General features: G+C 55.8%; 2 protein-coding genes across 5 annotated transcripts; one reads left to right on the forward strand and one right to left on the reverse strand.

Moving 5' to 3' along the window:
• Window positions 1-7,772: 7,772 nt before the first annotated feature.
• Window positions 7,773-18,850, forward strand: LOC116950233 (matrix metalloproteinase-17-like). Of its 3 annotated transcripts, none has more exons than XR_004403980.2 (11): window positions 7,773-9,385; window positions 10,703-10,835; window positions 11,162-11,300; window positions 12,395-12,678; window positions 13,232-13,405; window positions 14,091-14,166; window positions 15,306-15,391; window positions 16,263-16,415; window positions 17,476-17,733; window positions 18,088-18,363; window positions 18,670-18,850. XR_004403980.2 is itself a non-coding variant. In XM_032967863.2 (10 exons), the coding sequence occupies exons 1-10, from the start codon at window positions 9,284-9,286 to the stop codon at window positions 18,303-18,305; spliced, it is 1,623 nt and encodes a 540-aa protein (XP_032823754.1). In that variant the 5' UTR covers window positions 7,773-9,283; the 3' UTR covers window positions 18,306-18,850. The 3 variants fall into 3 exon arrangements, 1 of the variants encoding a protein (XP_032823754.1); XR_004403981.2 differs by having other exon boundaries at window positions 18,673-18,850; XM_032967863.2 differs by having other exon boundaries at window positions 18,088-18,850.
• NLE1 (notchless homolog 1) lies at window positions 17,013-27,827 on the reverse strand. 2 transcript variants are annotated; one of them, XM_032967864.2, is made up of 13 exons: window positions 27,624-27,827; window positions 26,222-26,375; window positions 25,451-25,674; window positions 24,867-24,946; window positions 24,551-24,627; window positions 24,130-24,227; window positions 23,255-23,447; window positions 22,416-22,551; window positions 22,143-22,189; window positions 21,512-21,717; window positions 20,698-20,857; window positions 20,369-20,439; window positions 17,013-20,076 (listed from the first exon to the last, which is right to left on the reverse strand). In XM_032967864.2, exons 1-13 carry the CDS (start codon window positions 27,626-27,628, stop codon window positions 20,064-20,066), a joined length of 1,464 nt encoding a protein of 487 aa, XP_032823755.2. In that variant the 5' UTR covers window positions 27,629-27,827; the 3' UTR covers window positions 17,013-20,063. The 2 variants fall into 2 exon arrangements, with proteins under 2 accessions (XP_032823755.2, XP_032823756.2); XM_032967865.2 differs by lacking the exon at window positions 27,624-27,827 and adding an exon at window positions 27,276-27,587.
• Between the last annotated feature and the right edge of the window lie 121 nt (window positions 27,828-27,948).

The following is a 27,948-nucleotide window of genomic DNA, read 5'->3' on the forward strand; positions in this document are numbered from 1 at the left end:
GGCTGGAATGGGCTACAAGACCATTGCCAAGCAGCTTGGTGAGAATGTGACAACAGTTGGTGCGATTATTCGCAAATGGAAGAAATACAAAAGAAGTGTCAATCTCCCTCGGCCTGGGGCTCCATGCAAGATCTCACCTCGTGGAGTTGCAATGATCATGAGAACGGTGAGGAATCAGCCCAAAACTACACGGGAGGATCTTGTCAATAATCTCAAGGCAGCTGGGACCATAGTCACCAAGAAAACAATTGGTAACACACTACGCCGTGAAGGGCTGAAATCCTGCAGCGCGCAAGCTCCCCCTGCTCAAGAAAGCACATATACATGCCCGTCTGAAGTTTGCCAATGAACATCTGAATGATTCAGAGGACAACTGGGTGAAAGTGTTGTGGTCAAATGAGACCAAAATGGAGCTCTTTGGCATCAACTCAACTTGCCGTGTTTGGAGGAGGAGGAATGCTGCCTATGACCCCAAGAACACCATCCCCACCGTCAAACATGGAGGTGGAAACATTATGCTTTGGGGGTGTTTTTCTGCTAAGGGGACAGGACAACTTCACCGCATCAAAGGGACGATGGACGGGGCCATGTACCGTCAAATCTTGGGTGAGAACCTCCTTCCCTCAGCCAGGGCATTGAAAATAGGTCGTGGATGGGTATTCCAGCATGACAATGACCCAAAACACACGGCCAAGGCAACAAAGGAGTGGCTCAAGAAGAAACAAATTAAGGTCCTGGAGTGGCCTAGCCAGTCTCCAGACCTTAATCCCATAGAAAATCTGTGGAGGGAGCTGAAAGTTCGAGTTGCCAAATGTCAGCCTCGAAACCTTAATGACTTGGAGAAGATCTGCAAAGAGGAGTGGGACAAAATCCCTCCTGAGATGTGTGCAAACCTGGTGGCCAACTACAAGAAACGTCTGACCTCTGTGATTGCCAACAAGAGTTTTAAATTTAGATTTAAAGTTTTCGTGACTGCAATGATTCATCTTCTTTGGTTCTTTCGGTAAAGTCACGTAGAATGAGAATAAAATAATAAATTGATAAAATAAAATAACACAATAATATTCTCACGACGTTTCGGCCACAACACAAGCGGCCTTCATCAGGTGAAGGGACGAGACTGTCTGGTAGGACAGCGCTGGAGTGAAAGAGCCACGTTCAGATCACGGCCTTTAAGCTGTGTGAGAGGAACAAAGCGCCTTGACAAAGGAATTAACATATAATTTAGCATTGAAATGGCTGAATGATTAGCTTGTGACTGGTCACAGAAATAGTTATGTTAAAAGTTAAAGCATACACATCCGCAGAGGCACCCCTTGACAATGGAATTAGCATAGAATTTAGCATTGAAATAGCTGAGTGATTAGCTTGTAACTGCTCACAGAAATAGCTACGTTAAAGTCAGACCATACACATTCACCGAGGCACTTAGTACAAATCAAACAGGAGAATTTAGCATTGAAATAACTAGGCGAATTTAGCATTGAAATAACTAAGTGATTAGCTAGTGACTGGTCACAGAAATGACTGTTGAAGTCAAGGCCTACACATCTGAGCTATTCACAGTACTATATAGTGAACCAATAAAAACTAAAATATAAATTACCTTCATGTTATCAATAAACTCTATATTCTCCAATCAGCTAAGCTACCAACAATAAGTCGTTATATATCACAATGCTATATGGCGAAAAAATGGGTGGATTCTTACCCTCAACTTCAGCACCACGGATAGCTACGGGCCCCGTTCAGACGGACGAGTTCGTCCATGGTCGGAACAGAGGAGGGGGAGAGAGACAGCTGCGAGGCCCTAGTATACTCCATGTTGTAAAACCATTCCATTAACCGTGGTGTGAGAGGTATTAAGAGGCAATGCTGGCGAAAGAGCTGCGGACTGAAGGTCATCGTAAAAATACAATTAATTAAGAACAGAAATGATTTAAAACATCTTTCCAGTGGTTACTAAGCCAGAATCCATCTTCTCGGTTGAAATTGTCTCTGTGCTTGTATATGTGAATGGCCTCATGAACGCATCTCTCATGGTAGCCGGTTGGTTTGCAAAGAACCTCCGTCTTGGAGAAGTCAATGTCATGTGAGCCCACTGAATTATAACAGTGATCTGCCACGGCAGAGGAGTTCGTCCTACCGTGTTTCAAGTCTGCTTTATGTTCGCGGATGCGGTCCGAGATATGTCTTTTGGTTTCTCCAATGTAGCTACTACCACAGAGGCACTTTAGTTTGTAAACGCCCGGGTACTGTATGTCTGGAACAGCATCTTTTACAGATGGAACTAAATCACGGATTTTATGTACTGTGTTGAATCGGACCTGGATCTTGTGTTTATTCAGGATTTTGGAGATCTTTTTAGTGACCCCTGCAATGTAGGGTAAGGTGATGGTTTTGAGTGGCTCCACAAGAGGATCCTTCTTCATGAAGAAGGATCCTCTTGTGGAGCCACTTCATGAAGAAGGATCCTCTTGTGGAGCCACTCAAAACCATCACCTTACCCTACATTGCAGGGGTCACTAAAAAGATCTCCAAAATCCTGAATAAACACAAGATCCAGGTCCGATTCAACACAGTACATAAAATCCATGATTTAGTTCTATCTGTAAAAGATGCTGTTCCAGACATACAGTACCCGGGCGTTTACAAACTAAAGTGCCTCTGTGGTAGTAGCTACATTGGAGAAACCAAAAGACATATCTCGGACCGCATCCGCGAACATAAAGCAGACTTGAAACACGGTAGGACGAACTCCTCTGCCGTGGCAGATCACTGTTATAATTCAGTGGGCTCACATGACATTGACTTCTCCAAGACGGAGGTTCTTTGCAAACCAACCGGCTACCATGAGAGATGCATTCATGAGGCCATTCACATATACAAGCACAGAGACAATTTCAACCGAGAAGATGGATTCTGGCTTAGTAACCACTGGAAAGATGTTTTAAATCATTTCTGTTCTTAATTAATTGTATTTTTACGATGACCTTCAGTCCACAGCTCTTTCGCCAGCATTGCCTCTTAATACCTCTCACACCACGGTTAATGGTATGGTTTTACAACATGGAGTATACTAGGGCCTCGCAGCTGTCTCTCTCCCCCTCCTCTGTTCCGACCATGGACGAACTCGTCCGTCTGAACGGGGCCCGTAGCCATCCGTGGTGCTGAAGTTGAGGGTAAGAATCCACCCATTTTTTCACCATATAGCATTGTGATATATAACGACTTATTGTTGGTAGCTTAGCTGATTGGAGAATATAGAGTTTATTGATAACATGAAGGTAATTTATATTTTAGTTTTTATTGGTTCACTATATAGTACTGTGAATAGCTCAGATGTGTAGGCCTTGACTTCAACAGTCATTTCTGTGACCAGTCACTAGCTAATCACTTAGTTATTTCAATGCTAAATTCGCCTAGTTATTTCAATGCTAAATTCTCCTGTTTGATTTGTACTAAGTGCCTCGGTGAATGTGTATGGTCTGACTTTAACGTAGCTATTTCTGTGAGCAGTTACAAGCTAATCACTCAGCTATTTCAATGCTAAATTCTATGCTAATTCCATTGTCAAGGGGTGCCTCTGCGGATGTGTATGCTTTAACTTTTAACATAACTATTTCTGTGACCAGTCACAAGCTAATCATTCAGCCATTTCAATGCTAAATTATATGTTAATTCCTTTGTCAAGGCGCTTTGTTCCTCTCACACAGCTTAAAGGCCGTGATCTGAACGTGGCTCTTTCACTCCAGCGCTGTCCTACCAGACAGTCTCGTCCCTTCACCTGATGAAGGCCGCTTGTGTTGTGGCCGAAACGTCGTGAGAATATTATTGTGTTATTTTATTTTATCAATTTATTATTTTATTCTCATTCTACGTGACTTTACCGAAAGAACCAAAGAACAAAACAAGGGTTTTGCCACCAAGTACTAAGTCATGTTTTGCAAAGGGGTCAAATGCTTATATCCCTCATTAAAATGCAAATAAGTGTATAACATTTTTGACATGCGTTTTTCTGGATTTTTGTTGTTATTCTGTCTCTCACTGTTCAAATAAACCTACCATTAAAATTATAGACTGATAATTTCTTTGTCAGTGGGCAAACGTACAAAATCAGCAGGGGATCAAATACTTTTTTCCCTCACTGTAACTCAAAATCAAGCAAAGTTAAAATATCGTTGCGCCATGGCTCAGTTCACAAGAAGACATCGGGATGTCTACGGTAAGAATGTTTACGGAAATGCGAAGACGTAATTCATATCAGCGCGGATATGAGATTAGTTATGAAACACGCACGGCGTGGTGACCAACTTCGTCTTGCAATCCGCTAGTGGCTGTGCAATCACAGGATGAGGGATCAGCCGCCCAAACACCCCCCCCCCCGCCGTCCGACCATACTTCCCCACGCTGTTCTCTTTATACGCGCTCACTCGGGAACGCTGTCCTGCGCTCACTCATAACTCACGCCATGCTCTCTCAACCCACGCGCTCACTCTCCCGATATTACACGCACGGCGCGACCATTCAATCGCTCCACCTCACCCTCTCGCGCACTCGCCATCGCCAAACCCCTCACTCTCATTCACTCACTTTTTTAAAACCGTGACCAGGAATTTAACTCGGGTAGCCAGGCTCGTGGGCGCGGTGCGTTAACCAATGCGCCACCGCTCCACCGTGTGTGTATGCACCGACCATCATAATAAAGTCAATATTTAACAGCATCTCGAAGTTCACGCAAAATTATTGAACAACCAATCTAAGTGTAGCGTCATCTGTGCGTGCGTCGCGCACACAGTAATCCGTAGAGACGAGGTGGTCGCAGGAGGCACCGTCCTCCCGTTTTATTGTTTTTGTTTATGAGCTCACGCCACACACGACCCCGCTGCCGCGCGCCCCGTCCTTAGACACGACCCTGTCCACGTTGCACCGACGCCGTCGACCGGCACAGCCAACCACTGTCTGGCCGCGCAATGATCGAGCAAAGTCGGCAAGCAACGAAGGCGGCAGCGACGATAGCGACGATGAGACCACTCCCAGAACCGGCAGCCTGGAGCTCTCGCTCTCTGCGGCTTTTAATCCCCTCGGCGCGGGTTGGCTCCGCCCTAGCCGCGCCTCCCTTCTCGAACCCACCAGAGCGTTCCAGGGGCTTCCACGCGAGGGCTACCGTGACCCTTGCCCCAGTTCCTCCGCCCTGCCGGCACACACCGCGTATGTGCTCAGCGGCGTGCGCACTAAGTGCCCACCTGCAGTAGCTGCTGCTGTCCACCAGTCAGCGCTGTGTCACTACACATGTAGCAATAAACATACAAATAAATACAATGGCTAAAATAGACATTGAGTACAGTATATATTTATTTCGCATCATGTAATGCACAAGTGTCATTGTTCACAGCTAATTGCAGAACTTAAAGTCAGAACTGATCCGAGCCCGTCCGTGCGGTGATGTGATAGTAAGTAAGGCAGGCCCGTCCGTGAATTTGGCGCGATTATAGCAAAAATCACACTCCACAGTTCTGATGTTGGCGCGAGGCACCTGGAGGACTCGCTGTACGCAGCATTAGTAATAATCAGACAGGCTCAATCCACTGCTGGACTTAGCTGTGGCGTAGGAAAGTATGACCGCAGGCAAGGATGGAAGAGGACCCACCCACCCTGTAACACTCAACTCGTCAATAGCATTGCCTGGAAGAGGAAAACATAATAGGCGACGTTTCAGGAAATGGCCCTTACTCATAGCAGATAAATGAATAAAGGTCATTGCCCGCAACGTCGCCTGTTATGTCTGCTCCTCTTTAGGCCACTGATACTGACGAATCTGTTGCTATTTGAGTCACAGCCCACGCAGTTTCTTAGCTTCGCGGTTATTTTTGTTCGTCTTCTGCGAATGAGGGGAGGAGGCGGTGGTGGGAGCTGCTTCACGCGATGCTCCGTCGCCCGCCACACCAACACCCCGGCCGTGAGTCAGAAGCAGAACCTCTCACGTGACGGACCAAAATTTCCTCGTTCAGGTAGGCGCCCCCTTCTCTGCAGAGGCGTTTGTTTATTTAGCCGGATAAAGGAGTCGTCAGCCGAGGCGACGCATCGCTTCCCCCGCGAGATCAGAAGGACAAGCCTCGCGTGGAGGGACGGAAGCCGCGCCCAGGAAGGAGCCCTGACGCACCTCCATCACCTGGATCTGGATCCCACCGCACCTCCTGACAACCTTATCTCACCTGTGGGCCCTGACGCCCGCCGACACCCTCGATTGCAGAGCAAAACAAACGATGGAGCGTCATGCTCAACTGCTGCCTGCCCATCAAGACCACCGGCCAACGAGCCACAGGAATACACCAGCTCACACACCGCTGTTCCGGCAATCAGTTGCTGAAAATCAGCTGCTTATCTTTTCAACACGCACTCGTCATCCCCCCCCCGCACCTCCCACCGTTCCCAGCCTCACCTGAACGGAAATCCCAGGGCGCCTTACGCAACCTCCAACTCAAGGGAAGCCCCGACTCACCTGCACAGATGTCGGGGGGTCGCGGGAGTGTGAGTCACGGCCGACAGAAACAACAACAGCAGCGCCTCGTCCATCCCACGTGGAGAGACTGACATTGATTCATTGCGGGCGCTCCGTCTGGAATCCCCCCCACCCTCGCCGCTGCCACATCGTGGCTATGAACCCAGCAACCCTGGTTCGATTCCGAGCCACGGCTACCATCATCGGTGGCGAGTGATATTTGAACCGGCGGTCCCGCATGGCCCCTGCTGCTTCTCTCCACCCGCGAACATCAACTACCCTTCAAAACAACATCAATGCCAGGCACCTGCAGGCACGGTGGTCCTTCATCCGTGGTTAAGTGTTACGTATGATGTTTTATTACTTTATTGTTTGTTTAATTTCGTGTATTTCTCACGGTAACAAAAAAAGTGTTGTTCAAGAGTCGAACATTTATGGGGCTGAAACGTAGTTCGGCTTTGAACGTGGGAGAAGGTCAACGGAAAAGCGACGATCGCTTGGCGAGTTGTCGTTTGCGACGGGGCATTTTTTTCGCGCCATGTACCATCAAATCTTGGGTGAGAACCTCCTTCCCTCAGCCAGGGCATTGAAAATGGGTCGTGGATGGGTATTCCAGCATGACAATGACCCAATACACACGGCCAAGGCAACAAAGGGGTGGCTCAAGAAGAAGCACATTAAGGTCCTGGAGTGGCCTAGCCAGTCTCCAGACCTTAATCCCATAGAAAATCTGTGGAGGGAGCTGAAGGTTCGAGTTGCCAAACGTCAGTCTCGAAACCTTAATCACTTGGAGAAGATCTGCAAAGAGGAGTGGGACAAAATTCCTCCTGAGATGTGTGCAAACCTGGTGGCCAACTACAAGAAACGTCTGACCTCTGTGATTGCCAACAAGGGCTTTGTTACCAAGTACTAAGTCATGTTTTGCAGAGGGGTCAAATACTTATTTCCCTCATTAAAATGCAAATCAATTTATAACATTTTTGATATGCGTTTTTCTGGATTTTGTTGTTGTTATTCTGTCTCTCACTGTTCAAATAAACCTACCATTAAAATTATAGACTGATCATTTCTTTGTCAGTGGGCAAACGTACAAAATCAGCAGGGGATCAAATACTTTCTTCCCTCACTTTATCCTCGAAACTGGACATCCAGAGGCACGCGCGCGGATGTGGTGGTGGTGATGTGGTAATTTGGAGAAAAGGAGTGATGCAATAATCTCGCGTCAACACCCCCTGCGGGAGATGGATATAAGGGCGCTGGGTTTGACTCCTCACGAGGCACACTTCAGGTTGAATCAACTATCATGCTATATCACTAGTAGGCTACATCACTAGTAGGCTACATCACTAGTAGGCTACATCACTAGTAGGCTACATCGCTAGTAGGCTACATCACTAGTAGGCTACATCACTAGTAGGCTACATCGCTAGTAGGCTACATCGCTAGTAGGCTACATCGCTAGTAGGCTACATCACTAGTAGGCTACATCGCTAGTAGGCTACATCACTAGTAGGCTACATCACTAGTAGGCTACATCGCGAGTAAGCTATATCACTTGTAGGCTACATCACTAGTAGGCTACATCACTAGTAGGCTACATCGCTAGTAGGCTACATCACTAGTAGGCTACATCACCAGTAGGCTACATCACTAGTAGGCTACATCGCTAGTAGGCTACATCATTAGTAGGCTACATCACTAGTAGGCTACATCGCTAGTAGGCTACATCACTAGTAGGCTACATCGCTAGTAGGCTAGATCACTAGTAGGCTACATCACTAGTAGGCTACATCACTAGTAGGCTACATCGCTACTAGGCAACATCACTAGTAGGCTACATCGCGAGTAAGCTACATCACTAGTAGGCTACATCACTAGTAGGCTACATCACCAGTAGGCTACATCACTAGTAGGCTACATCACTAGTAGGCTACATCACTAGTAGGCTACATCACTAGTAGGCTACATCACCAGTAGGCTACATCACCAGTAAGCTACATCACTAGTAGGCTACATCACTAGTAGGTTACATCACTAGTAGGCTACATCACTAGTAAGCTACATCACTAGTAGGCTACATCACTAGTAAGCTACATCACTAGTAGGCTACATCACCAGTAGGCTACATCACTAGTAGGCTACATCACTAGTAAGCTACATCACTAGTAGGCTACATCACCAGTAGGCTACATCACTAGTAGGCTACATCGCGAGTAAGCTACATCACTAGTAGGCTACATCACTAGTAGGCTACATCACTAGTAAGCTACATCACTAGTAGGCTACATCACTAGTAAGCTACATCACTAGTAGGCTACATCACTAGTAGGCTACCTCGTCTCTAGGTTGTCTCGCGATTGGGTTACTCCGACATTAAATTAACTCTCCCGTCAGGTTACCTCGCTGTCACATTAGCGCGTCGGATTACATCGTCGTCAAGTTACCTCACCACCAGGTCACCTCGTCACCAGGTCACCAGGTCACCTCGTCACCAGGTCACCTCGTCACCAGGTCACCTCGTCACCAGGTTACCTCGTCACCAGGTCACCAGGTCACCTCGTCACCAGGTCACCAGGTCACCTCGTCACCAGGTCATCAGGTCACCCCGTCACCAGGTCACCTCGTCACCAGGTCACCTGGTCACCAGGTCACCAGGTCACCTCGTCACCAGGTAACCTCGTCACCAGGTCACCAGGTCACCTCGTCACCAGGTCACCAGGTCACCTCGTCACCAGGTCACCAGGTCACCAGGTCACCTCGTCACCAGGTCATCAGGTCACCATGGTGACCGCGGTGCCGCTCTGCTTCGCGCTGCTCGGGGCATGTGCGCTGATCGCGGTTGACGCGGCCACCGTCTCCCCGGGAGACGTCTCCAAGGGCATGGTAGCAGCAGCTCTCACCACACTCACCACACTCACCACACTCACCACACTCACCTCGCCTTACCCTCCCTTCCACGCTATCCTCACTCTCCCCTCGCTCCCTTCAACTCTCCACGAGCCCCTCCTTGTCCTCTCGCTCCCTCTGCACTCTCCCCTTCAATCTTCTCACTCTCCGCTGTCTCTCCTCGCTTAATATCCCCCTCGCTTCTCCCCACACTCTGTCATTCCCTCCGTTAGTCTACCACTCTCTCTCTCGTCGCTCTCCCATCGCTCTCCCTACACTCTCCCATCGCTCTCCCGACACTCTCCCATCGCTCTCCCGTCACTCTCCCGTCACTCTCCCGACACTCTCCCGTCACTCTCCCGACACTCTCCCGTCACTCTCCCATCGCTCTCCCGACACTCTCCCATCGCTCTCCCTACACTCTCCCATCTCTCTCCCGTCACTCTCCCGTCACTCTCCCATTGCTCTCCCATCGCTCTCCCGACACTCTCCCATCGCTCTCCCGTCACTCTCCCATCGCTCTCCCGACACTCTCTCGACACTCTCCCGACACTCTCCCCCATCCCCGTACTCTCGGCGTGGAGTCCGTGTTCGTCGTCCGTATTGACTCTCTCCTCTCTCGATTTCGAGTCACGATTGCGCTGCGTTGTAACGCCTCTAGTGGCTGGCGGGTTCGCGTAAACTAATGACAATCACGCATTGCACGCATTGGTATCAATCCACTGCTGGATGAAGGCGGATACGTGAATGGTGAAGGGCAGGAGTCGAACTCGGGGTTGCCGAGGGCGAGGGCGCAGCGCGCTAACCACTGCGCCACCGCTCCACACGTTCCAATTCGCATTTGTTGTACGTGAGCGTAGAGCGTTGGCGAAGTGGTTAGCGCACCGGGCTCTGAAACCGCGAACCTGAGTTGAATTCCCGGTCACGGCTAACATCAGTGGCGAGTCATGACCACAACCGCTGTGCCCTCCCGTTTCACCAGTACGTACTGACCAGCGTGGTGATGTACGGTCAAACAATCCCCATGACCATCACCGCGCGGGGAGTCGCTCATCCTGTGTGAGATCGTCAGGGTTTGTGTAAACAAAGGTAAAGGCGCAGGGCTGCAATCGCCGTCTCAGGCCGTTGCTGAGGAAGGAAGGGGCCTCGGCCGGCGAGAGCTGCAGGTAGCCCCTCTGGAGGTCGGGACAAGGCACGAGGAGGGTTCGATTGGTAGCGCGTGGAGTGTGCGCCGCACTATTCGATGTTTGCACGATGAGCCGCACCTCCCCCCTCTCCCCGCTGACGCTGCCACCGCTGTGCGGCGCCCCCCAGGATTGGCTCATGCGCTTCGGGTACCTGCAGACCCCGGACCCCGTGTCGGCGAAGCTGATGACTCAGCAGTCAATCACCGAGGCCGTGAAGGACATGCAGCGCTTCGCCGGCATCACCGTGACGGGGAACGTGGGTACGAGAAGATCCACCACCACCACCACCATCATCACGATGGACCATCCACGTGATTGTCCGTTAAATTATCCACGCGATGACCCGCAAGTTCATTTACAAGATCCTCCCCCCCCCCCCCCACGGGCATCATACGCGATTTCGTGCACGTGGTCTACAAGATCACGCGCAATCCCCATCCATCCGCACGATAAGTGAAATCATCAGCAAGAGGATCATCGACGAGATCGTGGATGAGATCCTCCACGTGATCAACACGCGACCTCTCTGCGATGCCGAGGGTAACCCCGTGTCCCCCCGTCCCCCCCCCCCCCCCGTGTCTCGCAGACGCGGCGACGGTGCGGATGATGAACACCCCGCGGTGCTCGCTGCCCGACAGGGTGGGCACCTCCGAGATCATGAAGAGGAGGAGGAAGAGGTACGCGCTGGCGGGGAGCGTCTGGAGGAAGCACGACCTTACGTACAGGTGCGGATCTGCGAGGGGCACCTAGCCTGGCACCGGACGGGCTGTGCGCTGCCGCTGTCTTCGTACGGGCTCACGCCGCGCTCTCAACCCACGCGCTCACTCTCCCGATATCACTCGCACGGCGCGACCATTCAATCGCTCCACCTCACTCTCTCGCGCACTCACCATCGCTAAACCCCTCACTCTCATCCACTCACCCCTGCGTACACCATTACACTCACGTACACCCTGACCATTCACCCCTCATGTATACTCTCACTCGCTCGCCTTTACCGTCCAATACGCGCACTGCACTTTCTCACCCTGCACGCTGTCTTGGTTTAAGAAACGGTCTGTGGTGGCGGTGCGTGGATCACCGTGGAGTGGCGTTACATTGAGAGGCGGAGAAAGGAACACGAGCCTTAGGAGAACACACGCAGGTTAAAGACATCACATTGACTGTGCAGAACGGTAATTGTGCTCGGAAAAGCGGCACGACGCTCCCAGGGATGATGATGGTGGCGGTGGTGGTGGCTGAGGTGAGAGGACAGAGAGGACATCCACCGATATGAGGCCGCAGCGATGACGCCGTCTAGTGTGCAGGTATCACAGCTGGATGATGAGAGCCGATGACAGCTGAATGATGACAGCTGGATGATGATGACGCCTCAGGGTCGTGGCGCAATGCGCAATTACATGCGGAAGTCTGGAACGCAATTTCAGGAATGATTTGGCTCGCCACATCCCTCTACGTAGACATAGCATGACGGAAATGCATACAGGATACAATCATCATATATAGGCCTAGTATTATTATTTTAATTATCAATGGACTTACATTGTGCTCTGGTGATAGTTCATTGATCCCGACTACTCGAGAGAGAGATTTCGCCCTGGATGCAATGGCCTCGTGCTGGTGGTGGTGGCAGCTCGAGAGGACGAGGAGGACGAGGAGCGGGGGGCGGGGGGGGGGGGTGACCTGGTGGGCTCGCCCGAGATGGACCCCCCCCGCCGTCTCGTGAGAGTTGTCGGCGGTGTGGGGGCAGACCTTCATCTAGCAGTGGATCGACCACGGCCGCTAACGACCACGACGATGTTTGTGCACCCCTGGGCAGGATCAACAGCTGGCCGTCGCGCGTAAACGACCAAGCGTCCATCAGGTGGATCATCTCGCAGGCGTTCCGCGTGTGGAGCGACACGGTGCCCCTGACGTTCCGCGAGGAGCGTAGGGAGGTCCCCGTGGACATCGTGATCGAGTTCTCGAGGGGCTACCACACGGACGCGTACCCCTTCGACGGGTCCGGGGGAACTCTGGCGCACGCGTTTTTCCCCGGGCAGTACGAGCTCGCAGGGGACACACACTTCGACGACGACGAGAAGTGGTCTCTCTCTCCAGACGGTACCTCCTTGTGCTCCTTCATCATCATCATCGTCGTCATCATCATCGTCGTCGTCATCATTATCGTCGTCGTCGTCGTCGTCGTCATCATCATCATCGTCGTCGTCGTCATCATCATCATCGTCGTCGTCATCATCATCGTCGTCATCATCATCATCATTGTCGTCGTCATCATCATCATCATCATCGTCGTCGTCATCATCATCATCAATTGCAGCAGCAACGGTAGCGTCATTGTCACCGTCATGATAATCTCAGTCGCGAGTGTCGCGGGTCACCGGCGGTAGCTGGCGTGAGCGAATCGGTGAGCCATGGTGAGTTGTTGGTGAGTGAACGCGTGAGGGTGATGGCGAGCGTGGGTCGAGCCATGTGCGATATACAGTTTTCAGTTTATCAGTTTCATTGATTTTGGTGTAGCCCTGTGAGCCATGCGGCTCTTGAATCGGGTGCAACCGCAACAAACAAAAACATGATCCTCGCAGTGCACGAAACCGCATGACGGTGAGCCGTGGTGAGTGCTCGTGATGAGCGGCCGCGTCTCCCGTGTTCGCAGACCACCAGGGCACGGACCTGTTCACCGTGGCCGTGCACGAGCTGGGCCACGCGCTGGGCCTGGGCCACTCGTCGGCGGACTCCATCATGAGGCCCTACTACCAGGGCTCCGTGGGGCCCCCGCAGAAATACTCCCTCATGGACGACGATAAGAGAGGGATCCGCCATCTCTACGGTACGAGGGGCCCCACTCGGGGGGGTGGGGGGGGCTCGAGAGGGCCCACTCGCGGGGCTCCAGGGGGTCCATTCGGGGGGCTCGAGAGGGCCCACTCGGGGGGCTCGAGAGGGCCCACTCGGGGGGGTCCAGGGGGCCCACCGCTCTCGCACTGTCGCAACCGCCCAGTGTCGATTCCCTCCCCCCGCCCCCCGGGGGGATAGAGTTCTCGAAATTTTCTCAATCGCTGGAGGTAAAATTGCCTAGGAGTAGCAGGGATTCTCGGCGTAAGGCACTACCACTAGAGTGCAACCTGGAGCTTGCCACGAAAAGTTGGGAGCGTGACCATCAGCCCTGCACACCCGAGAGTTGCGGCGTGGACGATGGGGATGATGATGATGGATGATGATGGATGATGGTGGATGATGATGGATGATGATGATGGATGATGATGGATGATGGTGGATGATGGTGGATGATGATGGATGATGATGATGGATGATGGTGGATGATGGTGGATGATGATGGATGATGGTGGTGGATGATGATAGATGATGATGGATGATGATGGATGATGGTGGATGATGGATGATGATGATGATGGATGATGGTGGATGATGGTGGATGATGATGGATGATGGTGGTGGATGATGATGGTGGATGATGGTGGATGATGACGAGACGGGTCGCTGCATTCTTCCTCCAGGCAGCAAGCGCCCGACCATCAGACCCCCACGTCCCAACCCCGACGGCCCGCACCCCTCAGCAAAGCCGCCCAACGGGTGAGAGGACCCAGGGCCCCTTCGCCCACAACATCCTCACATCACCAGCAACACCACCGTGACGTCACCAATATCCGCACCCCATCACTAGCACCAGCATCCCATCACTAGCACCAGCATCCCATCACTAGCACCATCATCCCATCACTAGCACCATCATCCCATCACTAGCACCAGCATCCCATCACTGGCACCATCATCCCATCACTAGCACCAGCATCCCATCACTGGCACCATCATCCCATCACTAGCACCAGCATCCCATCACTAGCATCATCATCCCATCACTAGCACCATCATCCCATCACTGGCACCAGCATCCCATCACTAGCATCATCATCCCATCACTGGCACCAGCAACCCATCACTAGCACCATCATCCCATCACTAGCACCATCATCCCATCACTAGCACCATCATCCCATCACTAGCACCATCAACCCATCACTAGCACCATCATCCCATCACTGGCACCAGCATCCCATCACTAGCACCACCATCCCATCACTAGCACCATCATCCCATCACCGGCACCAGCAACCCATCACTAGCACCATCATCCCATCACTAGCACCAGCATCCCATCACTAGCACCATCATCCCATCACTAGCACCATCATCCCATCACTGGCACCAGCATCCCATCACTAGCACCAGCATCCCATCACCGGCACCAGCAACCCATCACTAGCACCATCATCCCATCACTAGCACCATCATCCCATCACTAGTACCAGCATCCCATCACTAGCACCATCATCCCATCACTAGCACCATCATCCCATCACTAGCACCATCATCCCATCACTAGCACCATAAACCCATCACTGGCACCAGCATCCCATCACTAGCACCATCATCCCCTCACTAGCACCATCATCCCATCACTAGCACCAGCATCCCATCACTAGCACCAGCATCCCATCACTGGCACCATCATCCCATCACTAGCACCATCATCCCATCACTAGCACCATCATCCCATCACTAGCACCAGCATCCCATCACTGGCACCATCATCCCATCACTAGCACCATCATCCCATCACTAGCACCAGCATCCCATCACTGGCACCAGCAACCCATCACTGGCTTTCTTGACCACTGATTGATCCGCACCCCATCCCCATAACCACACAGGCACCCCGGGAAAGGAGACATTGACCGCTGCAACACGAACTTCGACGCCATCACGCAGCTCAGAGGAGACATCTTCTTCTTCAAAGGTCGAACATTGCCCTGCCCCCGAGTGTGTGAGTGAGGAGTGAGAGCGTGGGCCCTGAGTGTGTGAGGGAGTGAGAGCGTGGGCCCTGAGTGTGTGAGGGAGTGAGAGCGTGGGCCCTGAATGTGTGAGGGAGGAGAGCGTGGGCCCTGAGTGTGTGAGAGAGGAGAGCGTGGGCCCTGAGTGTGTGAGGGAGGAGTGAGAGCGTGGCCCCTGAGTGTGTGAGGGAGTGAGAGCGTGGGCCCTGAGTGTGTGAGGGAGGAGTGAGAGCGTGGGCCCTGAGTGTGTGAGGGAGGAGTGAGAGCTTGGGCCCCTGAGTGTGTGAGGGAGGAGTGAGAGCGTGGGCCCTGAGTGTGTGAGGGAGGAGTGAGAGCGTGGGCCCTGAGTGTGTGAGGGAGGAGTGAGAGCGTGGGCCCCTCAGTGTGTGAGGGAGGAGAGCGTGGGCCCTGAGTGTGTGAGGGAGGAGTGAGAGCGTGGGCCCTGAGTGTGTGAGGGAGGAGTGAGAGCGTGGGCCCTGAGTGTGTGAGGGAGGAGTGAGAGCGTGGGCCCTGAGTGTGTGAGGGAGGAGTGAGAGCGTGGGCCCCTGAGTGTGTGAGGGAGGAGAGCGTGGGCCCTGAGTGTGTGAGGGAGGAGTGAGAGCGTGGGCCCTGAGTGTGTGAGGGAGGAGTGAGAGCGTGGGCCCCTGAGTGTGTGAGGGAGGAGAGCGTGGGCCCTGAGTGTGTGAGGGAGGAGTGAGAGTGTGGGCCCTGAGTGTGAGGGAGGAGTGAGAGCTTGGGCCCCTGAGTGTGTGCAACGAAACGTTCCGAGCCCTGCCCCAGACAGAGATGTCTCCCAGTCGTAATTCCGGGCCCCGCTTCTGTGCCCACCCCATGCAGGGCAACACTTCTGGCGGCTGCTGCGGGGCCTCAAGCTGGAGGCCCCCGAGGGGATGCCCATCCGGGACTTCTGGTCGGGCCTCCCCGATGACCTGCAGAAGGTGGACGCCGTGTACGAGCGCAGCCAAGACTCCAAGATCATCTTCCTGACAGGTGAGAGGGGCAGCGCCTCACCTGCCGCTCAGGTGAGCGTACGATGCAGCAATTGATGAGAAAATGCTGCAGCGACTCTCTCACCGGCGTTCGGTCGCCTCCCGCTGTCGCTCGTCTATCGCTACTGCCACGGCGACCGTTCCCGTCAACTCCACCCATGTTGAGGGTTCGGTCTACCAGACACTGTGTTCACTCACCACGCTGCAGGTCACAACAACACTCACTCACCACGCTGCAGGTCACAACTCACTAACTCACCACGCTGCAGGTCACAACGACACACTCACTCACCACGCTGCAGATCACAGTAACTCACCCACTCACCACATTGAAGGTCACAATAATCTTTGTGCTGCCACCATACCGCTCCAATTGGAGTTCCCTCCCAGCGTCCCTTTTCCCCAGAGGTATAATCGATGCGATTGTTGACATTAGCCAAGCTAATGGGCCCCAGTGCGAAAGGGGGATGGAACTCCACATTGTATATACACGGTTCCCAGAGGCAGACCTTGGGGTATTGATCATTGGTGACTCGACTGTCCCGATGAGTCCTATCAAAAACAACACCGGTCCACAGAGGCATCACCGCTGTTCTCAGTCGGTCACATTTGCTCACATTTATTGTGGTGGTAACCCAAGAGAAACACAATGCATTTTTTCAGGAACTGATGTTTTTTGGATAATACACAGTCCGAGTGCTCTTTAGAAGTTTTTGTGCATTTTTAAATATAATCTTTTCCCAACGTCCGACGACCCTTGTCGATTCAAGAAACCCGTCAACCCTTAATCTCTTACACCTTCCCTCGGTCTGTTCGCTGCTGCCCACTTGGTATTGTGGGCTTGTGCTCAAGCAGCCACATTTTGAAAATGAAACCAAAGTCGCGCGCCAAGCATTACTGACGAAGATCGGCCGGGGTTTGTAAGGGGCATAGCCAGGAATATGACCAAGTGTTTAACCAGGTGCCTAACCAAGTGCGTGACCAGGTGTGCAACCAGGTGTGTCCAAGTTGATGACCAGGTGCGTAACCAGGTGCATAACCACGACGTCTGCCACACGCAGGTGGCGATTTCTGGGTGTTTGAGAACACCAAAGCAGACAAGGGGAACCCCCACCGGGTGACAGAAATGGGGCTGCCCCCCTCGGGGGTGCACGCCGCCTTCGAGTGGTACCACAACGGCAAGACGTACTTCTTCCGCGAGGACGATTTCTGGCGCTACGACGAGAGACTGCGCCGCGTCGAGTCCGGCTACCCCAAGAAGCTGACTCTGTGGAAGGGCCTGCCCAACGGCATCACCGACGCCTTCAGCTGGAACAACGGTGGGCGGCGGTGACACGGGAACCCTGGGAGGGGCTGGTCCCCCTGGTAGAGACTAGGTCCCTTGCACGATATTTGGTCCCTGGTAGAGCCTGGAACTCCTGGGGAAGCAGAGGTCCTTGGTAGACTGCTTTTTGGGAGAAGTTGGGTCCACTGAGAGAGGCGAGGTCTCTGCTTGAGACTGAAACACCCCTGGGAGAGATTAGGTGCCCAGGTAAGACTGGAACACCTGAGATACATGAGCACCCTGCTAAAACCTGGACCTTGGAAGACACCGGGTCCTCCGGGAGATGCGATCACTGGTAGATTAGGCCGTTGACGGTGCCGTGCGATACGCGTGTGGATGCCGCCCGCAGGATCAAGCTTCTTCTTCAAGGACACCAGCTACTGGCAGCTGTCAGACAAGATGCTGAGTGTCGAGCCGGGGTACCCACGCCCCATCACAGACTGGCTCGCGTGCGGAGACAACGCAGGCGGCCTCGACAAAGGCGGCGCCGCGGCTTCCACCCTCGCCTCGCGGGGGGCCGGTCCGCTCGCCGTCACGCTCGCCGTCACGCTCGCTCTACTGCTATAGCGGTTGCGAGAGTGTGGCCGAGGGCGGCACCGGGGGAAGGACTGGTCAAGATTCCACGGTGGGTTTTTTTTCGTTATGTCCCCAATTACTTTCTAATTGTGCCATCAGCGTCACGGCATGAGACGAAGACATTTCCATTCGGAACTCCGCAGGGCTAGCGGTGCACCACGCCGTGGTAGAGAATGAAGTTGTCCTGCTATGCGGAAGAGAATGAAGTCGCTTCACTCGGCTCTTCCTTTATCCACAGTGGGGTCATAGCTTTTATTGAGTGTTTGTTTGCATGTCAATGAAACCAAAGTGTTTTAGGTTTCAGAGCGGGAATTCATCTAAATTATGTGACTTTTGTACGATTTTGTGTTGACAGCAGCTTCGCCGGAGAAGTGTGTCGAGCCATGTTCATATGCTCAGACTCAGACCCAGGACATCAGTGCTTTTACAAAAAAACACCTGTTTCACCCGTCTTCTTGTGACAGTGCTAAAGCTATAATGACTAAATATTTAAAGTTATTTTTTTTTACGGTTTATTAAAATCTTTACAAGAAACACTGAGCGTCAGTCATGGCTTTGACGAGCACGCCGTGTGCACACCGCTGACGTAAACCGCGGTCACCCTCAGATGTGCCAATGCCGATCTACCGCCGCCGATAGCTTGCCTTGCGCCAGCGGGCACAAGACTGGCCACTTGGCGCAACAGGACGTCATGTCCAGGTGTTGCAGTGAGATCACCAAACATTGAGGAACTCCCCCCCCCCCAGTTCCTTCAACCTCAGGCAATCGATAATGGGAAGCTGTCGCCACCAACGCACACTCCCCAAACTCCAAGCACGCACGCGGCAACACCGCCCGAGGCTGCGGGGAACGAGATTCTCATCGGAGAGTCAAAACAAGAGTCACTGGCGCGTCGTCAAAAGCTTGGGGCACGAAACGAACACACTTGTTTGGCTTTCGGGTGGCAGAGGGGTCTTTACGACATAAATTTGGACAAATAATTTGCTGCTACTGCTGCTGCGTTTGGCAGTGGTGCATAATGAACAAATAACACATTCGTCAATAGCACTGTGGCCTTAAAAGAAATAAAATATTCAATCGGCAATGGCCGGTCTTCGCGTCTCTGCTGGACGGAAGGGCCCATTGCCTGAAACGTCGCCTCGTATATTTTATTATTTTGAGGCCAGTGTTACTGGAGAATGTGTCACGTTTGGTTAACTCATTGTGACCCAACTCAACAATCACCTGCGAATCCCATTTGCTGCAAAAAAAAAACCTACGTGCGCGTTTTGGTCCGTGTACCGCGAGCGCCGATAATTATCAACGGACGAATCGACACATCTTCACGCGCGCCCCCTACTGATGCCACGCAGTAACACGTCATCGCCCAGAAACGATGCCAAAGGTAACGCCGTTTTATTTATCAATTGGTAAAACGAGTATTTACATTACGAAACACACCGGTAGAAAAAGCATCGCTCGTCCCGATCGCTAACCGGCGTCGCTGGGTCGCGGGCCGCCCGATCCCACGGCGCGTGCACCGTCGCGCAGACCCCTCGTGCCTGCCCTGGGCCTTCATATACGAGCCTCTTCGCCCACTAAGATACAGGGGTGGGTAGGGGAGGCAACAGGTACACAGGGCGGGGCAGCCACGGCGGACTTTGCGGGCGGAGACCGGGAGCGGCGCGGTCGCGGTCCCCCCGAGAGCGGCGAACTTCCCCCACTGGCGATTCTCCCGCGGCAGGAAGCAGGCAGGCAGGCAGGCCGCATTCACTTCCGCCATCTGTCGATAAAGAGAGCGCGCGCCGTTATATCTGCGGCGTGCAAGGGCTCCCCCCCACCAACCCCCCCCCCCCCCGCAAGGCAACCACAACCACAGGGAGTCAACAAATCACTGGCGGTTGGAAATTTCGCGAGCGCGCACCGCTCGTGAATGGGGGCTCAAGACGCCTTCTGGGATAGCTGTTGAACGCTTAAAACATGTGACGCATGCTGGAAAAGCTGGTGGATTGTGGTACAGCTGGTGCCTGCTGGGATAGCTATAGCGTGGGGGTGCATGATGGACAGCTGCTCACATCCGTAGCATCTTGTCCTTGCTGCCAGAGACTACTCTCTGCCCATCCGGGCTCCAGTCCACCGCAAACACCTACACAGAGAGGACCACCACCACCACCACCATTATCATCATCACCACTATGACCGTCACCATTTTCATTAGCATCAACAAAGCTACCGTTATACTCACGTGGGATCACGACCGTAATTACGACCACAAGAACCAGCATCATTCACCGTGATCACCACCACCTCTCACCACCACCACCACCACCATTCTCATCGTCATCACCGAGATCTGCCGTACGTCTGTAACGAGGTGGCCGAGTGTGCGGTGCGAGGGGTATACCTCGTCGGCGTGGCCCGGGAGGTCGACGGAGAGGGCGCGCGTCTGCACGTCCCACACCTTCACCGTGCTGTCGCTGCCGCCGCTCACCAGCAACCGACTGTCGGCCGACCACGCCACCGCGTAGACGGCGCTCACGTGGCCGCGCAGCGCCGCCAGGAACCTGTCGCCGCCGACACCGGAGCAATCTCGGTTAAACCGACGCTCGCAACGGCGACCCTGCGGCGACCCCGCGGCGACCCCGCGGTGACCCCGCAGTGACCCCGCAGTGACCCCGCAGCCCCTGCACCGACACCCCCTGGAGCCCAGCAGCACGTGGAGCAGGGCCCAAACGCACTCCGCCCCCCCCCCCCCCCCCCCCGTCAGGGCTCGCGCCGCTGCATTAAAAGCCAGGCTCGATGGCGAGAGGCCAGGAACCGGGGGCAGCGGATCAGGGTTAGGGAGGTCGGCATAAGCGGTGAGACGTTCAGGTTCGGAGCAACAGGTGAAGTTGGAGTGGGTGGTCATGGTCATAGAAGGGTGGTGGCGAGGACGGTAGCAGTGGCTATAACGGGTAACGTGGTCCAGGCCAGCAGTTAGAGTAATAAAGTGAGATAGGGAGAGGTCAAGGTCGAGAGGAAGTTGTGTCGCGGCACCACGCAGAATGAGCGTCGCCAACCCCCCTCCCCACCCCTTCCCTTTTAACGGCGCCGGCATCGTGACCGCAGCTCACGGACAACCCGGACCTCGAATCGCGACCCGCACGGCGAGAGTCGGGAACGGGGGCGATCGCCCAGGGGTGGCGCGGGGGCAAGGGGCGCGGTGGGGGGCGACGTACTTCCCCGTGCGTCCGTCCCACAGCTTGACGGACTTGTCGAAGGAGGCGCTGGCGAGGATGCGCCCGTCGGGGGAGAAGGCCACGGCGTTGATGAGCGCCTGGTGGCCCGTCATGCGCGCCACCGGCTTCTTGTCCAGCACCGGGTGCCACAGGAAGAGCGTGAAGTCGTCCGAGCCCGACACGAGCCGCTCCTCGCCCTGCACGTCCTGCGGGGAGCGCCGGCGGGGCGGTCAGCGGCGGCGGCGGCGCCGTCTCCACTGGACGTGGCCGCTCGGCGGGGACACGCAGCCCGGACCCCCATGCTCGCCTAACGGCGGCACTGGCCCCAGCAGTCTGAATGACCAGAGGGGGTCCTGCGTCTATCGCTCCGCGTGTATACGCCTCTCTGTGTACCTCTCTGTACGTACCTCTCTGTGCGTATCTGTGTGTGTGTATTCTCCTGTTGGCACAGCGTATCCCTCCAGGGAGGCAAAGAAGGCTGGGAATGGCATTGGCCCCCCAACCCCCTTGTGTGCTGTTCTGGCCCAAATAGGTGCTCTCAAACAGCCCCAAAAATCGACTCATAGCTACCAGGGGGATCTTTGTCTTGGTACCCCTCATGTATCCCCCACAGATTCCCCAGCGTGCTCACCTTGGCCTGGTTGTATCGCTTCAGCGCCTTTTCCTTCAGCTCGTCCACTGGAAAAAGAGACGGAGAGACAAAAACTCAACACTGACAGAGCCACAGAGACGGATCCACACAGACACACACATGGCTGCACTGTTATATTGACACGCCCACACGTGCAGCAAACAGTCCATCCCTCGGCGATTATTAGCACGCGACTAAGGACGGCGCCGGCCCTCCTCGCCATCGCCAAGGCTACTGCCGTGTCATCGTCCCCGCTAGGTGGGGGAGGCTCACGGGAGGCGGTGCTGCTGCGTGGGACGATGGTGGCGTGCTTGGGCTCGAAGGCGCCCGTGCGCATCACGTAGTCGGTGCTCAGCGCCAGCGAGTTCACCCAGTGTCCGTGGCCTTGCAGGGTACGGCACAGCACGCCCTGCGAGTGCCACAACAAACGCGCATGCACAACACCAGCGGGTTACGAGCGATGGCAATGCAATCGCGCAGGACCAGCGGGCATCCCCAGGACGGTGCGGTGCCTTCCGAGCACCGAGGCGGCCCCAGATATGGGGATAAAATGAGGGTCATTGATCGTCAATAGAGGTCACGGAATATCTACTTCCAAATTTGCAGGAATATGGAAAAACTTCAAAATAAAAGCGCAATGGGGTGGCCGGGTGGTTCACAGCTCAGAGCGACGTGCTGACGCCGCTGAGATCTTGGGTGTGAATCCGGCTTACAGCCCCTGCTAGTGATGAAACCGGATTCTCAACTCGGTCACCAACGACTGTAAAAACAACAAAAAAATCACTGCATTTAATTTGGCTAACTTCGAGTCCTGAGCATTGATAACTTCAGTTTCATTGTAAAGCTACCAACGTTACTCTTTGTGGTAGAAGCAGTGGGAAGTGCGGCCCCTGGCTGTGTGAACCAGCGGTCACTGGGTAGGGGATCTCCGAGCTAGTCTGGTGAAATCCACTTCTGGGGGGCCGTTCTCTAGCACGATGGGTCGCACTGCTCCGCGCGAATTCCCAGCGGATTCTCCGCCGCGTGAAGCCGCGACGCAACAGTGGCAAGCGCTGCACGTTCGCTCTCTCGTCAAAAAACCCACGGGGGCACTTGCACGGGCGGCGACTCACGTCGTGCGGCCTCCAAACTTTGACGGTGCGGTCCTGCGAGGCGGAGTAGAGGAGGCCCTCTCCGCTCCAGCGCAGGCACGTGACGGAGTGCGTGTGGCCCGCGAGCACGCGTTCGCACGCCCCGCGTGCCGTGTCCCAAACGCGCACCGTGCCGTCCTTTGAGGCGCTCGCCAAGAACCGTGACTCCGCGTTCCTGCGGACGGCACCGTCACCGCGGGGGGGGGGGGGGGGCGCTACGTCAGGAAGGTCGAGCGGGCGCAGCCGCAGTTACACGGCACGGTGCGCCGTTGCGTGCCAACCACCTCCACGGGAGCGGTAATTGGACACGGAGCGGAGCTACGACGTGGAACCGTCCCCCAGACTCACTCAAGCGCAGCGCCAGACTCGTGCAGCGCAAGCGCAGTGCTGGGACTCGTTCAAGGAAAGCGCAGCGCCGGACTCGTTCAAGTGTAGCTCACCCAACACTAGCCAGGCATGGGCCGTCAAATCATTGCCATTTCACAATCTATAACGCACATGCCATCGGTCACGCAACAATTATGCACTAATTAACCGATGAGCCGTCACTTACCCCGATAGATGTTTTGTAATGTAACTGGTGGTAGGTATTATAATGTAATTGGTGGTAGGTATTGAAGTTTAATTGGTGGTGGTTATTTATTTACAACTGCAATTATTCAACACGCAAGTTTCCGCGGCCAATATGAGATTTATTACCGAGCTTATTTCGTGTTTTGTCAAGAAGCTAAATGTTTATAAACCAAATGCGCAACGACAGTCATGTGACGGAGAGACTCCGCAACGACACGTGTGGCGCGATGCTTGTGGCTCTCGCACTGCGGCGGCGTCGCCGTCACACCGGCAAGCAGACTCACAGGTGCAGCGGCTCCCAGCACAGCCACGTGATCCACTTGGTGTGCCCCGTCAGGGCGCGCCCCACCTGCCGCCCCGTCTCCGGGTCCCACAGCAAGATCTGGGGGGGGGGGGGCAAGGGGGGAGCGGGGGGTAGATAACACTGCAGGTCAGGGGTTTCACTCATGGAGGCATGGGGCATTGGGCATGGGGCACAAGCAGCCGTGGTTGAGCAGTACCTCCATGGTTGCATGGTTGAGTGGTTTTGCACTACCTGAGTGGTTGTGTGGTTGGTCGTCAACGGTGTGGTTGCGTGGCTACTCACTATCGCTGTGGTCGAGCGGTTGTGTGGTTGCTGGCCACCTTTGTGGATGAGTGGTTGCACGGTTGCTCGCTACCTGCACAGCTGCACGCTTACACCATGGTTGAGCGGTTGCCCCTTACCTGGCTGTTCTTGCATCCAGACGCCAGCTTCTTCCCGTCAGGAGCCCAGGCGATGCTGAGCACCCAGTGCTTGTGGCCTGGAGCGAGGACAGCAGACAGAGCGGCCGCGATCACCATCACACAGACGACGACCCCACGGGGGTGACGCTTCGAATAAAACAAAAACAAGCACGGTTTACAACGAAGACGGCCAAGACGATGAGTGCCCACGCACAGCCTTTGTGTGGTCAATCCACCACTGGATGCGGGCCACCGCCCACGGAGCGGGGCCAGGGGCACCCCCCTAGCTGGAGCTGTACCTCCCGCCCCCACTCACCTGTGCACGTGAAGTGCGGCGTCTCCGTGCTGATGTCCCAGAAGCGAACGGTGGTGTCGCCCGAGCCGCTCGCCAGGAACCTGGGGCACCGCGCGGGAACAGGAGAGGAGACCGCCACCGCTTCCACCACTGCCTCCACCGCCACCACCGCCAATACCAATATCACTGTCACCACGAAAACCAGTGCCAGTATCACCACCACTGGCACCATCTCATGCGTGCGTTTGAGCGCGAGTTCACGTGTGCTTTTTAACTGCCTGTATGTGCGTGCGACTGTACGTGCGTGGGGAGCGGTGGCGCAGTAATTATCGCGCTGCGCTATGAACCCGACAACCCAAGTTCAATTCATGACAATGGCAGGGAATATCTGAATTCGTCCTGGGCCTCCCTTCGGTTGGACTCGGCCTTAAATGAGTACCAACGTGCGACGTGTACACATCAGCACTGGGGAGGCAAATGCGGCCGGAGGCGGCGCTGGCAACACCACCCCATCCATCGTGCGTCGCTGACAGCACTGGCTCCAAGAGCGCGGCGAAGGCTACACGGGGAGAACCCTTCGTCTCGGCGCCGCGCCGCGCACTCACCGCCCGTTGGGACTGAACGCGACGGAGATGACGGCCTCGGCGTGGCCCTGCAGCGAGCTGGTGCAGCGCGTGACGGCGCGCACGCGGAACGTCGCCTGCGGCTGGCACACCACGTCGAGTGCTCGCTCAGTCTCGGCGGCCGGCTGGGCCTGCTGCAGCGAGCGCTCCAGCGACTCCACGATCTCCACCTCGTGCACGTAGAAGGCGAGCGGCGCGGGGTCGTCCTGCGCACACGCAAAAAAAAAAAAAACAAAGATCCCCCGTGTAGCCTTAACGGACTGCAGGAGCAAGCGCTGTTAAGCGAGCACCTGTGAAGGCCGGCACGGCACACGAGGGGCTGGGTGGGTCAGCAACACGCCCGGCCGCCTTTGTCTCCCCAGTGGCGATGTTTACACACCGCACCAGGTCCTCATTTGAGGCCGAGTCGACCTAGTGGAGTCCCAGGACCGGTTCAGATAATCGTAGCTCGTGTTGGCCGCGAGCGGGAATCGAACTCGGCTGGCCGGGTTCGTAGCGCGGCGTAGCCAACCACGACTCTACTACCGCTCATGCGCGCGCGCGCTGTCGGTGCTGGACCACAATTTCTATTCTCGCAACACGCCGACGGCGACGCGATCGGGGGCGGGGGAGCTCGACGCTGTGGCGACGTCGAGGTCTGCTCGCCGCTACGAGAGGGGGGCTCAGGAGAGATCGCGTCAAGTGTCGCCGCTCCCCCTCCTCTAGGGGGGTGGTGGCGGTGGTGGTGGGGGGGGGGCGCCTGGAGGGTCGCACCGAAGGCAGCAGCGCGTCGCACACGAGCTGCAGGCGCTGGGCGTTGATATCCGCGGGGAGGTCGAGCGGCGCCGCCAGCGCGGCTCCCTTCTCGTCCCGGAACTGCACCAGCAGGCGGCGGCCATCGGGGACAGCAGCGACGGGGTCTGCGGAGCTGCGGGCACAGCCATCATCATCATCAGTATCATCATCAGTACCATAATCAGTACGACCTTAATCATCATCATCATCAATACAACACCATCATCATTAGTACGGGGAAGGGGGGGATGGAGGGGGGGTGGGGGGGGAAGGGGGGTGGGGGGGAAGTGGGAAGGGGGGGTGGGAAGGGGGGGGAAGGGGGGGTGGGGGAGAAGGGGGGGGTGGGAAGGGGGGGTGGGAAGGGGGGGTGGGAAGGGGGGGTGGGGGTGGGAAGGGGGGGGGAAGGGTTGGTGGGGGGGGTGGGGTGGGGGGGTGGGGAAGGGGGGGTGGGGGGGGAAGGGTGGGGGGGAAGGGGGGGTGGGGGGGGAAGGGGGGGGGAAGGGGGGGTGGGGGTGGGGGGGGAAGGGGGGGGAAGGGGGGGTGGGTGGGGGGGGAAGGGGGGGGAAGGGGGGGTGGGTGGGGGGGAAGGGGGGGGAAGGGGGGGTGGGGGGGAAGGGGGGGTGGGTGGGGGGGTGGGTGGGGGGGGGAAGGGGGGGTGGGTGGGGGGGGGAAGGGGGGGTGGGTGGGGGGGGGAAGGGGGGGTGGGTGGGGGGGGGAAGGGGGGGTGGGTGGGGGGGGGAAGGGGGGGTGGGTGGGGGGGGGAAGGGGGGGTGGGTGGGGGGGGGAAGGGGGGGTGGGGTGGGGGGGGGGAAGGGGGGGTGGGGGGGGGGAAGGGGGGGTGGGTGGGGGGGGGGAAGGGGGGGTGGGTGGGGGGGGGGAAGGGGGGTGGGTGGGGGGGGGGAAGGGGGGGTGGGTGGGGGGGGGAAGGGGGGGTGGGTGGGGGGGAAGGGGTGAGGGGGTGGGTGGGGGGAAGGGGTGAGGGGGTGGGTGGGGGGAAGGGGTGAGGGGGTAGGGGGGGGGCGTTGTCACGAACCGCATGGAGCGCCTCGAACCCGAACTCCAACTCCAGCCCTGACCAAAACCCCAAGGCGCTGAGCCCCAAGCCTAACCCAGACGCGACGAGCTCGGGCCCGACGAGTGGCGTAGCGTAGTCGGTGGGGGTATGGGGGCCTCCCTCTCGGCTCTTCGTACCCCGTGGCCCTGCTCGCCGCGGAGCCCCGGGGCAACTGCGCCGCGTACGGCAGAGACGCGAGCCCCAGCCGCAGCTTCGGGTCCTAGCCCCGGCCATAGCCCAGACGTCTTAGCCACCACACCTCGGCCAATGCCTCTAACCCCGACACAATAACCCCGACACACGCAGCGGCGGCCTCGCTCTGCTCACCTCATGGCTGCCTCTCGCTCCACGTGTTCAGAAGGCAGCGCCGCTTCCGCGTCACGTGGCCACGGGAGCGGAAGTCGCCGGTCCACGTGGTCTGATGAGATGCGGGCACTGCACGTGGGCACGGTGCACACGATCAGAATGTTTATTTGTCCTTTGAGAAATCCGATAAGCTGTGAAGCTCTTGTTCATAGCTGTCCAGTAAGGTTCCGGTCAGAAAATAACAACAAACAGTATCGGAAAGGTGAGCAAATCACTAAAAATAGAGACGAGATAAATGGGCCGTCCATAAATGACGTCACGCACCGAGGGGGGTATTTCAGAAATG

Source organism: Petromyzon marinus, chromosome 38 (assembly GCF_048934315.1).
Source record: "Petromyzon marinus isolate PM22_M1 ecotype Great Lakes invasive population chromosome 38, UKy_Petmar_22M1.pri1.0, whole genome shotgun sequence".
NCBI lineage: Eukaryota > Metazoa > Chordata > Hyperoartia > Petromyzontiformes > Petromyzontidae > Petromyzon > Petromyzon marinus.